The 12990-nt window shown below is 42.0% G+C and overlaps 3 protein-coding genes across 3 annotated transcripts; all 3 read left to right on the top strand.

Moving 5' to 3' along the window:
• Positions 1 to 951: 951 nt before the first annotated feature.
• On the top strand, positions 952 to 6323 carry LOC306734924 (myeloid-associated differentiation marker homolog). Its single transcript, XM_079216337.1, has 2 exons — positions 952 to 1030; positions 4347 to 6323. Exon 2 carries the CDS (start codon positions 4454 to 4456, stop codon positions 5303 to 5305), a length of 852 nt encoding a protein of 283 aa, XP_079072463.1. The 5' UTR covers positions 952 to 1030; positions 4347 to 4453; the 3' UTR covers positions 5306 to 6323.
• A 743-nt stretch (positions 6324 to 7066) lies between these two features.
• LOC306734446 (GTPase IMAP family member 7-like) lies at positions 7067 to 7624 on the top strand (the record flags this gene model as incomplete). Its single annotated transcript, XM_079215802.1, has 1 exon — positions 7067 to 7624. The coding sequence occupies one exon, from the start codon at positions 7067 to 7069 to the stop codon at positions 7622 to 7624; it is 558 nt and encodes a 185-aa protein (XP_079071928.1).
• Positions 7625 to 10242: 2618 nt separating this feature from the next.
• Positions 10243 to 11687, top strand: LOC306734448 (GTPase IMAP family member 7-like; the record flags this gene model as incomplete). Its single annotated transcript, XM_079215804.1, has 2 exons — positions 10243 to 10274; positions 10514 to 11687. 2 exons carry the CDS (start codon positions 10243 to 10245, stop codon positions 11685 to 11687), a joined length of 1206 nt encoding a protein of 401 aa, XP_079071930.1.
• Between the last annotated feature and the right edge of the window lie 1303 nt (positions 11688 to 12990).

A 12990-nucleotide genomic window follows, 5' to 3' on the forward strand; every position in this document is an offset into this window, starting at 1 on the left:
TATATTCAGGCCTATTGTTTATGTTTTGGTTGCTCTGCCATTTGAAGATTATTTAATTTTTTGTTCAAAAAATAAAAAGAATATATTGATTGGAGGTTTTTTTTAGAGCATGAATATATAAATGAGCCATATTGTATTTGAACAGTGCAAAACATAAATTGATGATTACTTGATCTTTATATAGTTTGAATATTTTGCCCTATTTGGTAACATTAAAAAAAGACAGGTTGAAGGTGTTTCATTTTCTGGCATGAGAAATATAAAAGTATATGGCATGAGATATATTTATATATATCATAAAAAGAAATACATTATACAAAATATATAAGGGGTGGTTTGTAAAATTGTATCTAAAAGAGGAAGTCTGCAGGTTTTATTCAGAGAAAATGAAACACCTCCAAACTGTCAAATGTTACCAAATGGCAAACATATTCAGGCTATAAAGAAGTACTCAAATAATCATTATTTACATTTTGAATCAAACATAATTAAAATAGTTGTATTTATATATTTAGGCTATAAAAAACCTTCAAACAATATGTTATTCTTATTTGTGAGCAATACATTGCAATCATCTTCAAATGGCATTGTTTAATTTAACCACAAAGCATTGCAACCAAACATAAACGCATTTTCTTGTTTTATTGCAATTAACGCTTTAAATTATACATGTATATACTTTGAAATCAGAGTTTCTGAAGTCTGATTGGACTGAAAAATGCTTTACTTTGAATCACATATATTCATTCCAGATGTTCATGTATATCTCATACATTGATGTATTATTATCATACGATACATTATTTGTAATGTATGGGGGTGTAAAGAGAGTTCATTTATGAAACAGACGGAATATGACACACTTGTTATTAGAGCAATAGTGACGACCTCCCTCAGGCTTGGAGAGGGAATTCAACACTTTACCAAATAAGGCCATTGCGGGGCGTGGGATGCGTCTCCAAGTACGCACGGCTTACAGGACCTTTACGCTGCTAGAAAACACGAAACACACCTCCGAGCTAAGAAAAAGGTAAGATCAACTTTAAAACTGTCGTTTGCCTCTTTTGTGTTCTCACAGAGAGTTGATGTAGTCGCGTCTATCGTGGTGTATTTCTGGAGCAGCGACACATATGACTGATAGCGCGGCGCTGGGCGCGGCATGTTTGGGACGGAAAACATCTGTAATGAGCCAGTTTAATGTCTACTACTCTACTTCACTCTTAAAAAGTAAATATCGTCCGCTTTCATGACGTCGCCGCTGTGTCCGCCTGCAGCTTCTCTTCAAGCAGGACACAAAAGAATGCACAAACTATGTCAGGTATGCAGCTTTAAGAGGCTTTCTCTGTCTCTTTCACTCATTTCAAAGCACTGCAACGCGTCAACCATCACAGGAACATAACACCAAGGTATTATGCATACTAGCAAAGCATGACAAACTATTTAAAAAAGCTAACCAAAGTCCGGTTTCCTGTCGGCAGCAGGGACACGAGGCCACACACACACACACACTCACACACGCACACACAGTGTCCTCAGAATGCTACAGGTTTGGTGTCCTCATTCAGTTACGTCATCAACCAACCATCTCTGTCAGTCATAACAAAGTGCAAGTACATGATCGAACTCGCAGATTTTTTTTTTTTACGTATAAACTGCAGATCTATAAAAACAGATCTAACTGTAATAACAGGCTTTATTTCTAGATGTGATTACGTGCTCTTCGCTGGTTCGTCTTCCTGCAGACGTGCCATTAGCTGCTTCCTGTCTGGGCGCGTCTCTTTACACAGAACAGGGAGCTCATCGAGTTGATGGATGAAAGACACATCGGGTTGGCAGCATGAGGGAGCATGAGGGAGCATGAGGGAGCATGAGGCAGCATGAGGGAGCATGAGGGAGCATGAGGGAGCATGAGGGAGCATGAGGCAGCATGAGGGAGCATGAGGGAGCATGAGGGAGCATGAGGCAGCATGAGGCAGCATGAGGCAGCATGAGGCAGCATGAGGGAGCATGAGGCAGCATGAGGGAGCATGAGGGAGCATGAGGCAGCATGAGGCAGCATGAGGCAGCATGAGGCAGCATGAGGCAGCATGAGGGAGCATGAGGCAGCATGAGGCAGCATGAGGCAGCATGAGGGAGCATGAGGCAGCATGAGGGAGCATGAGGGAGCATGAGGCAGCATGAGGGAGCATGAGGGAGCATGAGGGAGCATGAGGCAGCATGAGGGAGCATGAGGCAGCATGAGGGAGCATGAGGCAGCATGAGGGAGCATGAGGCAGCATGAGGCAGCATGAGGCAGCATGAGGGAGCATGAGGCAGCATGAGGCAGCATGAGGGAGCATGAGGCAGCATGAGGGAGCATGAGGCAGCATGAGGCAGCATGAGGCAGCATGAGGCAGCATGAGGGAGCATGAGGGAGCATGAGGCAGCATGAGGGAGCATGAGGCAGCATGAGGCAGCATGAGGCAGCATGAGGCAGCATGAGGGAGCATGAGGCAGCATGAGGGAGCATGAGGGAGCATGAGGGAGCATGAGGGAGCATGAGGCAGCATGAGGGAGCATGAGGCAGCATGAGGCAGCATGAGGCAGCATGAGGGAGCATGAGGCAGCATGAGGGAGCATGAGGCAGCATGAGGGAGCATGAGGCAGCATGAGGCAGCATGCAGGCTCTCCTCCGTGAACCCGGAGAGTAGAGCAGCCATGCACATTTCTAGGTTCATTTCTAAGTTCAACAACCTGTAAGCATCTGCACAGCAGACCAGTACCCCTGTGTCACACCTCCATTGCATCAGTGCTGCATGTTTTATTTATTACAAAAGCTGGCAGGGCCATGCAGTCTGTGACAAAAGGTGCATCGCCTCGCTTTAATATACTCTGTGTAAGGAAAACATAATTGGTACCCTGTGTGAGAAAAAGCCCTCTCCTCCTCCTCCTGCTCTTCCTTTTCCTCCCCCTCCCCCTCCTCCTTCTCCTCCTCCTCCTCCTCCTCCTCCTCCTCCTCCCAAAGTCCAGTGCACTTGGAAATGGGAGGAGGTTGGATCCCTGCCCATGTTGGTCTTCATGCAGTTTTCTCCCCCTCATGCAAAGTTTATGTTTCGTGTTCAGTTTTCACTTATCTCGTAAATGCCTGGGAATTGTGAGAGCAAAAGATAAATAAATAAAAAAGTGTGTCTATCGAAACAAAGCTGGGAAATGATCGAACGGTCTGTGTGCATTTATTCTCACGCTGCTCGCTCTACCTAAAACAACCACGATGCAGTTCATTGATCAGAGGAGATACACGTACTCATCACATGTGGTCATGTGGCTTTGTGTTCTCACCAGCAACAAGAAGAGAACTTTATTCTATTCTATTTGTAAATGATGAGCAGCTCTCAGGCCGGTTGAACTCTAGTTACACAGTGGTTGTGTGCAGGGGCATAGTTAGGCCTGAAGCCTCCTTAAAATGTTCTTCAGCCACCCCCAAATAATTTGGGGAAAAAAATATATTATTTCTCACATGGACAAGTTATTTATACATCTAACATGCTACATATTTGTATGTGTGTGTGTGTGTGTGTGTTATGGTTTGTAGGTTTTCTTCTCCTTCAAATTACAATCCAATAGCCTATCATGATACTTAACTATAGGGCACTAGGACCTTGGACTGTCCGCGGCCCCAAATGGGCCCCAAAAATAATTGCCGCATGCCACTTCCCTTGGGGCTAAGCCCCCCCCCTTTCTTTCAATCCTAGAAACGCCCCCGGTTGTGTGTCTGTTGTATGTTGAACAGATTGTAAAGCTCCCTGAGGCCAAACCCTTCGCTCAATAAAAACATCAACAGTTGGGACACTAGAGGGCACCAATGTCAAATGTATTTTTACATCCTGCAGTTCGAAATGTACGACTCTCCCTTCAGTTTCAGAGCGAGGGACTTTCCAGCTCAAGTTTAAACAGAAACACTTCCACTCCCTGTGAAACCTCGTCTGCAGGCCACAGCTCCAACACACTCCTCACACATTCCTGCGTGGCTGATCAGCAGCGTCGATGTTGCCGTTTCTCACAGACGAAAATGATAATATTGAGCAAAATATGTGACTAAAAATATACATACAAATATATGGCAGGCTTTTGATGGTAAATGTAACTGCAGTTGGAAACTGGAAAAGCATGTTTTCATTATGGGCTGCTCAGACGTGAATGCATCATTAAGTTAGGGCTACAGGAACAAGCAGAAAAAAGGAGAATGTTATACTTTTATATAATAATAATAGCGCCAAAGGAGGTGTTTTTAACGACCTACGGCTCCTACATGCATCAAACTTTGCTTGAATTGATTGTGACTCTCCTCTTTTATTGACTTTCTGCAGAATATGTGACAGACGCGTGACAAGCTGCCGACACAAGATCTCACATCAAAGACTCGCTGGACCACAGAAAGCCTCTTCCAACTCCTGACTGAGTGTGACATCCCACAATGCCACTGATCGTGTTGCCCACCTCCCGGCTGCTATGGGTGCGCGTAGCCGCCCTGGTGTTCACCTGCGTGGCGTTCAGCGTGGCGGCACACGGGGCCTGGCTGCCCCACGGTGGAATGGCCGACTGGTGCATCTTCTGCTGGGCGTTCAGCTTCGCCTTCACCCTGCTGGTCCTGCTGGTGGAGCTGTTCGGCCTCCAGGCCCGGGCCCCGGTGTCCTGGAATAACTTCCCCATCACCATCGCCTGCTACGCCTCCCTCCTCTGCCTCTCCGCCTCCGTCATCTTCCCGCTCTTTTTCCTCAAGGACCAGCGTCCAACGGGAGAGGTCCGTGACTATCGCATCGCCGCCACCGTCTTCTCCTGCCTGGCGGCGGTGGCCTACGTGGTGGAGGTGAGCCTGACCAAAGCGAAGCCGGGAGAGGTGGCCGGTTACATGGCTACGGCTTCCGGCCTGCTGAAGGTGTGCCAGACCTTTGTGGCCTGCATCATCTTCATCCTGGTCAGCAACCCCGTGTCGTACGAGCACCACGCGGCTCTCAAGTGGTGCATGGCGGTGTACTGCATCTGCTTCATCCTCTCCATGGCTGTGGTGGTGCTGTGCGTGGGCGAGTGGACCAGCCTCCTCCCCGTCCCTTTCTCCAAGTTCCTGTCGGCTTACGGGCTCCTGGCGGTGATCATGTACTTGACGGCGACCATCATCTGGCCCGTGTTCCAGTTCGACAAACACTACCAGCGCAGCAGACAAGCGTCGCCCAAAGTGATCGCCGTGGCGGTGCTCACTGCCCTCAACTTCCTGCTTTACCTCGCCGACCTGGCCTACACGGCCAGACTCGTGTTTGTCAGCGCCTGAGAGGAAAAGAGATGAAGCACATTGAGTGTTGAAGCACGGGAATAAAGATATGCTATGAGGTTGAATAGCTTTACTTCGTCCCTTTTGGTGTCTAACAGCAGAATGCTGAAATTAGTTTTCCTGACAAATCCCAAACTCACCGCCATTGTTTGTATGTGTATATCTGCAGTGTTTTACCTCTAATGTGAACGGACCTGTGCTAAACACAAGTGTAACGTGAAAAAAAGTCAAAGTCATCCGTCAATGCTGTTAAAATCCAATGAAGTCAACACACTGGAACAGCAGAAGAGGTGTTTCTTTTTTTTTTTGAGGTAGAAGAAATGTATTTACTGTATCTGAGACACACAGGTTGCTGAAGAGGGAGCCCTCTTCCTAACCTACGATTTAAATTGCGTTTCATATTTATTCTTATAAGATACCTAAAAGAAAAAGTTAAATCAAATCTTAAGTATAGAGGTCCAAATGAATTGCAAGTGCCTTCATCATTTCAAGTGTTGGTTGTGAAAAGAAATGTTATTTACCGAACAAAGTCTTTTTTTTTATGGGTATGGTGGAAAAAATACTGTAGCTCTCCCTTTGTCTTGATAACATATCAGTATTGAAGCATTTGAAATAATGTAATGTGAGAAAATAAAGTTTCCACTTTAACCAATGAATGTTTTATTTTGAAGCAGGTGGTGAAATGTGCTGCGATGTGGTTGTGTCTCTGTGGTTTTCTTAATACAGCGATGAAGACGAGTTGCAACACGCCTTTCTTCCTCCATCACTTTGTATTCAGTGAGGAAAGGAAGCTGCAAAAATGAGACCGGGTGTCGGAGACAACAGGAAGCTGCTAGATGGACGCCGAAGAGTTTCAGTTCATCCAAAATGATCCAAAATGTTTCCTTCAATTACAGATGAAACAACCTCTTGTCAACATGTGACTGTTGTCAGGAAAAATGTTACTAAGTTGCAGCTTTGCTTGGGGAAGTTGTTCTATTCTTTTTTTCTGAAAATAAAGGAAGTCACTGCAACTGCAGCCCTGTCTAGATGTGTGTTCATGTAGGACCCCGACGCCATCAAGCTCTTATGAGAATATGTTTAAAGCTTTTACAGGTAACCAGAGCTGTGCCCTGATGGGAGAACGGCCCATACGCTCCTACAACTCCCCTCTAGGTCTGATAAGTAGATTAGTGGAACATTTTCAGTTAGGTCTACAGCTGAACTACTTCTTGTTTGACACAGTGGAATACGTGATTATTGTTTTAATTGACGGTTTCTGCTGACACCTGAGAAAACTGGATGTCAGCGATTTCATATAATTCAAAGAGAGAGAACCACATCGTGGACAGGGAGGAAGGACTGTGGTAGAGCTGTCATGACAGTTAAAGGTTAACAGGCGTGACAAGGTAAAAAAAGAAAAAAAACTTATACAGAAGTTACAGGAAATACATTCTCATTCAGTCTTGTCTGACAGACTGTTGCTCCGACGTTAATTCACTTTTGACAACATGGACGGTGAGTTAATTTATTTCACTTTCTTTTTAAACTATTTCATCATAACGCTGATCAGTGATCCACACAGTTACAAGAGATTAGATACATAAGATGTTTTTGATGTGGGCCTCATTTTATGTCACATACATATCTCATAACGATAATGCAGCTGTTTTATAAGTCAAGTTCAACCTGCTTTACCTTTTCATTGTGACTTTTGACGAACTAGGATATTTATTTTAATTGAGCTGATGTGTATCTTTTATGAAAACAACCAAAAGACAAATGTTCAGTATTATTGATGGACATTATTCTCTTTCAGTGTCAAACAGGAGAATTGTCATCCTGGGAAAAACTGGAGTTGGTAAAAGCAGCCTGGCTAACACCATATTTGGAGAGGAACTGTTCAAGATTTGCCACACTCTCAAATCTGAAACAAAAAAATGTCAAGCAGAAACTAAATCTATCAATGGAAGAAACATCACTTTGATCGACACTCCTGGTTTATTTGACACAGATCAATCTGAGGAGGAGCTGAAGTCTGAAATAGTGAGGTGCATCACAGAGTTTGCTCCTGGGCCTCATGCCTTTCTCATTGTGCTTAAAGTGGAGAGATACACAGAGCAGGAGCAGGCTGTCATCACCAAAATAAATCAATACTTTTCTGATGAAGTGTTCAAGTATGCGACAGTTCTCTTTACTCATGGTGACCAGATCCCTGAAGGACAGACCATTGAGGACTTTGTCCGTGATAACAAGCGTGTGAGGGATCTGGTGAAGAAGTGTGGAGGCCGCTGCCACGTCGCCCTATTTTCTTTTTTCCCCGCAGAGTTTAAAAATTAAAATATGCTTAAATAAAGCAAGAAAACAATAACACAAACACACGATTATAAACGTATTTCTAATAAGTCAAACACAAACATAAAAACAATAAAACAAAATTACGTGTATAATCAACATACATGTTTAATCAACGTATATGTGTATAATCAACGTATGTGTAATACGTCAAACACAAACATAATCAGGGAGGAGATACACTTCTGATCAAACGTAATTGGGAATGCGTATTAGTTCTGAGGGAACGTCATTTTTAGGAGACAGGGTTGGCAGGGGCCCAGCAGAGGGCCTCATGACACAACACGCTAGTCCCAGTGGGAAACTAATGACAACACATTGTAAATGATATGTACCAAGATAAAAGAGGAAATAATATGAAAATGTTATGGATTAGTAATAACTTAAATTCACAATATTATTTGCAATTATCGCCCCCCTAAGCAGGCTGAGACAGTCTTGCCTGTAGATTTTGGGAACGTTCGTTACCGAGGTCAGAGGTCACTGAACAAGCCGTCTCCCAGTGCCTTACCTACACTGGGAGAGGGGATCGGTCACACAGCAAGGCTGCACACATTTTCAGTTTGAGTTTAAAAGTTAGTCATTTAATCCTGTTTCACCAACTAACCACAGATAAAAGATAAAGACAAAGATCAAACATCTTTAACAGCAGAGAGAAAATCTTAATTTATATAAAAAAAATCAAACACTGTTGTTTGCATTTCTGCATGAAAAGTATAAACATACACATTTTACCTTCAAAAAGTACTCTACTAATGATGAAGGATCCCTATTTATTTCCTTACTGTATAGATTTATAATAATTTACTATGCCTTACACTTGTGAATAAAGACATTTCCATGAGTACAATACTTAAGAAGGGATACGAACAATAAGGAGAAGTGAGTCTTATGAAAATGTGTATTCGTAACATGAAGGGAAGTCATAATTAGTTTAGTTAGTTAGTTCACTTAGGAAATGTTGTAGGTTTGCCAGGAATGTGAAATGAAGATGGAGCTCACAGTTTACTCAGAATGGGTGGAAGGGTTCTTGGCTCAGTTACACAGGGGGGTGGAGTGATGACGTCAAGTACCGGAAGCAAAGCCAGGCTAGGGTACCACCTCTAGACTAACCCAAATGCTGCCTTCACCTGTTAAACTTATAACCAATTGCACGTTGTAAAGCTAAGGCAATGAGAGGCGACGACGCCCATCACACTGATCTATAATATCAAAAGTATCACACAGATCGGTGTGCATAATTTGAATGCGCGGTCCGTGGACGCTGTGATTTGTGCACCCTTGTATACACTGTATCAACATTTACTTTTTATTAAATCTGTTTTATTATAACTTACCGGATCCGGAACTTTTCTTTGAGTCGACCCAAAGATTGAAGTTGGATCCCTGCCCAAAGTTTATGTTTCGTGTTCAGTTTTCAATTATCTCATAAATGCCTGAGAATTGTGAGAGCAAAAGATAATTAAAAAAAATGGTGTCTTATATCGGAAACAAAGCTGGGAAATGATCGAACGGTCTGTGCACGACTTTGTGTATTTATTCTCACGCTGCTCAATCTACCTTTAAAACAACCACGATGCAGTTCATTGATCAGAGGAGATCCACGTTGTACTCATCACATGTGTGCTTTGTGGTTCTCACCAGCAACAAGGAGAGAACTTTATTATATTATATTTGTAAATGATGAGCAGATCTCAGGCCGGTTCTAGTTACACAGTGGTTGTGTGTCTGTTGTATGTTGAACAGATTGTAAAGCTCCCTGAGGCCAAACCCTTCACTCAATATAAACATCAACAGTTTGGACACTAGAGGGCACCAATGTCAAATGTATTTTTACATCCTGCAGTTCGAAATGTGCGACTCTCCCTTCCGTTTCAGAGCGAGGGACTTTCCAGCTCAAGTTTAAGCAGAAACGCTTCCACTTCCTGTAAAACCTCGTCTGCAGGCCACAGCTCCAACACACTCCTCACACATTCCTCTGTTGCTGATCAGCAGCGTCGATGTTGCCGTTTCTCACCATTTGGACATTGCAGTTTTGTTCCTCAACACATTATGTTTTAATTAGCTCACAGACGAAACCAAAAGTATGTTGATAATATTGAGCAAAATATGTGACAAAAAATATATGAAAATATATGGCATGCTTTTGATGGTGAATGTAACTGCAATTGGAAACTGAAAAAGCATGTCTTCATTATGGGCTGCTCAGACATGAATGCATCATTAAATTATGGACGCCAAAGAGTAGTTTCAGTTTATCCAAAATTATCCGGAGAACGTTTCCTTCAATTACAGATAAATCAACCTATTGTCAACATGTGACTGTTGTCAGTAAAATGTTACTAAGTTGCAGCTTTGCTTGTGGAATTTGTTCTATTCTTTTTTTCTGAAAATAAAGGAAGTCACTGCAACCGCAGCAGCAAACCGTCCCACTGACTTCAAATACAAAATTGCTACATTTTGATTGGTGCAGTGGTTTCATGACATCATCCTCCTTTCCGATGAAGCCCTGTCTAGATGTGTGTTCATGTAGGACCCGGACGCCATCAGGCTGCTATGATAATATGTTTAAAGCTTTTACAGGAAAGCAGAGCTGTGCCCTGATGGGAGAACGGCCCATACGACAACATGAACGGTGAGTTCTTTCACTTTCTGTTTAAACTATTTTCTCATAATACTGTACAGTAATTGATGCAGTTACAAGAGATTAGATACACAAGATGTGTTTGATGCTTGTAGGCCTCTTTTTATGTCACATACATATCTCATAACGATAATGCAGCTGTTTTATAAGTTCCAACTGCTTTACCTTTTCATTGTGACTATTGATACTTATTTTAATTGAGCTGATCTGTATCTTTTATGAACCAAAAGACACACATACAGTATTATTGATGGACATTATTCTCTTTCAGTGTCAAACAGGAGAATTGTTATCCTGGGAAAAACTGGAGTTGGGAAAAGCAGCCTGGCTAACACCATATTTGGAGATGAACTATTCAAGATTTGCCACACTCTCAAGTCTGAAACAAAAACATGTCAAGCAGAAACTAAATCTGTCAATGGAAGAAACATCACTTTGATCGACACTCCTGATTTATTTGACACAGATCAATCTGAGGAGGAGCTGAAGTCTGAAATAGTGAGGTGCATCACAGAGTTTGCTCCTGGGCCTCATGCCTTTCTCATTGTGCTTAAAGTGGAGAGATACACTGAGCAGGAGCAGGCTGTCATCACCAAAATAATACAATACTTTTCTGAAGAAGTGTTTAAGTACGCGACAGTTCTCTTTACTCATGGTGACCAGATCCCTGAAGAACAGACCATTGAGGACTTTGTCGGTGATAATGAGCGTGTGAGGGATCTGCTGAAGAAGTGTGGAGGCCGCTGCCACGTCATTGATAATAAATACTGGAAGAACAACCAGCAGGAAGAATACAGGAGCAACCAGTTCCAAGTGAAGGAGCTCCTCAAGACAATAGATAAGATGGTTGAGGCAAACGAAGGAAGATGCTACACCAATGAGATGCTGCAAGCAGTGGAGGAAAGAATACAACAGGAGATGCAACTCATTAGACAGTCACATGAGAACATGTCAGAGGAAGAGATCAGAGAGAAGGCTAAATACAGAGTATATAGGCTTTTGATCAATATGGCAGGTATCAAAACAGGTGTATTGTTGGGAGCTCTTTTTGGTGTAGTACTGATGGTTGGAGTAGTTTTCAAAGGTTTAAAGAATGCAGCAGCAGTAGGAACAAAAGCAGAACAAGTAATAAGAGGAACAGCAGCAGTATTAGAAGTAATAGGAGCAGTAACAGCAGGAGCAATAGGAGGAACAGCTGGAATGGCAATCGGCATATTGGTAGGCAGTGCTGCTGCTGCAGGAGCAGTAAAAGAAGATTTTAAAGTATATGATTCAGCTAAGAAAGCAAAAACACCAGGCAAAGCAGCAAAGATGGCAGCAGCGTCTGTCATGAAGGAAGTACGATCTGTCTTTGTAGATAAGAACAAATCAGAATCACAACCTTTAATCAGCCCTGACTCTTAAAGGTGTCACTAAAAAGTCACACCTCCCAGTAAATAACATGGAATCTTTAACCATTGAGCTGATCATGTATATAAATGTAATATTTGAACTTCTTGCCATGAGCTTTCTACTTTAAACTGGCAAGTAATTTATTTTGTCTTAATTTACCGTATACCAGACAGCTTCAAGAAAAGGAAAAAATATCATGTTGCTTCTTTCCAGATTTGAAATCATCTGAAAATGATTAAGAAATAAAAATCTCTAAGGAATTCCATTTTTGCTAGAATTGAAAATGGATATTTGTAATCTGATATTAATGTGTCATATGATGGAAAAGAAAGTGAGATCAAAATGCCACAATACTGATTACAGAGGAGCCCTGACAGTGACTGATTCTGTTATACTGCTAAATATGTGTTGTGCATAGGATGTGCTGTCTGATGCTGTATTCACTTTAGCCGAAATAAAACTATTGAGGAATTAACCTTTTAAACTGTGGATAAATTCACAGACCTAAATTGTGTAAAAGGAAAAGATGCAAAGGGTGCATGCTGTTATAAAGCTACGATGCATAATGATGTAGATATAATGATCGCTGCCTTGTTGCCTGATCTTTGTAGGGAAGCGTATTGCTTTAGTATTGTTTTCAGTATGTCAAACATGTTACCTTGTAATTATTTACTGATCTGTGTGAAGTCACTGTTTATACTCAAAAGATCCTTCTGCCATGTCTTGTAATTACAGTATAAAGATCTCCTACTTGTGTGATAACAAATGGAATTCAAAAGTAAGAGAAGATTTTTCATCTTAAGGAACATCGATTCCCGAATGTTTAAATCAAATCATTCATCTGTTTTATGATTGTCACCTGATTCTTTCTGTGAAAGATCTATAAAAACTCTTGACCAGGTATGCAGTCTGTCTCTGTGTTGACACGGATCTGGATCCAGTTTTCTGTCCCGCGTAAATATTATGCACATGAAGCAGCAGTAACAACATAGTTTGAAAACATCTGTACACATGCTTTAAATAAACTCAAAGATGATTACTACTTTGTTCTAATATATTTGACTTTTGAAACATTTGAAGTTGTGTTGCTAATAAGTTTGTAGTTGCATTAGTCAAATCCTGAATCTTTTACTTTAAGAAAAAGGGTCTGAATACGGATTCTACCATTTCATGGGTTAAGAAACACAGACGCACACAGCTGTGTCGGATTACAGGAAACTTTGTCTCTCTTCCTTTTTCTCTCTCTCAAACTATTTCATCACATTCCTTCTACGCCTCCATTTCAGCTCTGTCCCTTCATAACCCCATGTGAATG

Source organism: Taurulus bubalis (assembly GCF_910589615.1).
Source record: "Taurulus bubalis genome assembly, chromosome: 3".
In the NCBI taxonomy this organism is placed as follows: Eukaryota; Metazoa; Chordata; class Actinopteri; order Perciformes; family Cottidae; genus Taurulus; species Taurulus bubalis.

What these genes read in the sequence shown, in the direction of transcription:
- LOC306734924 (XM_079216337.1), top strand. Translation starts at nt 4,454, where the DNA reads ATGCCACTGATCGTGTTGCCCACCTCCCGGCTGCTATGGGTGCGCGTA.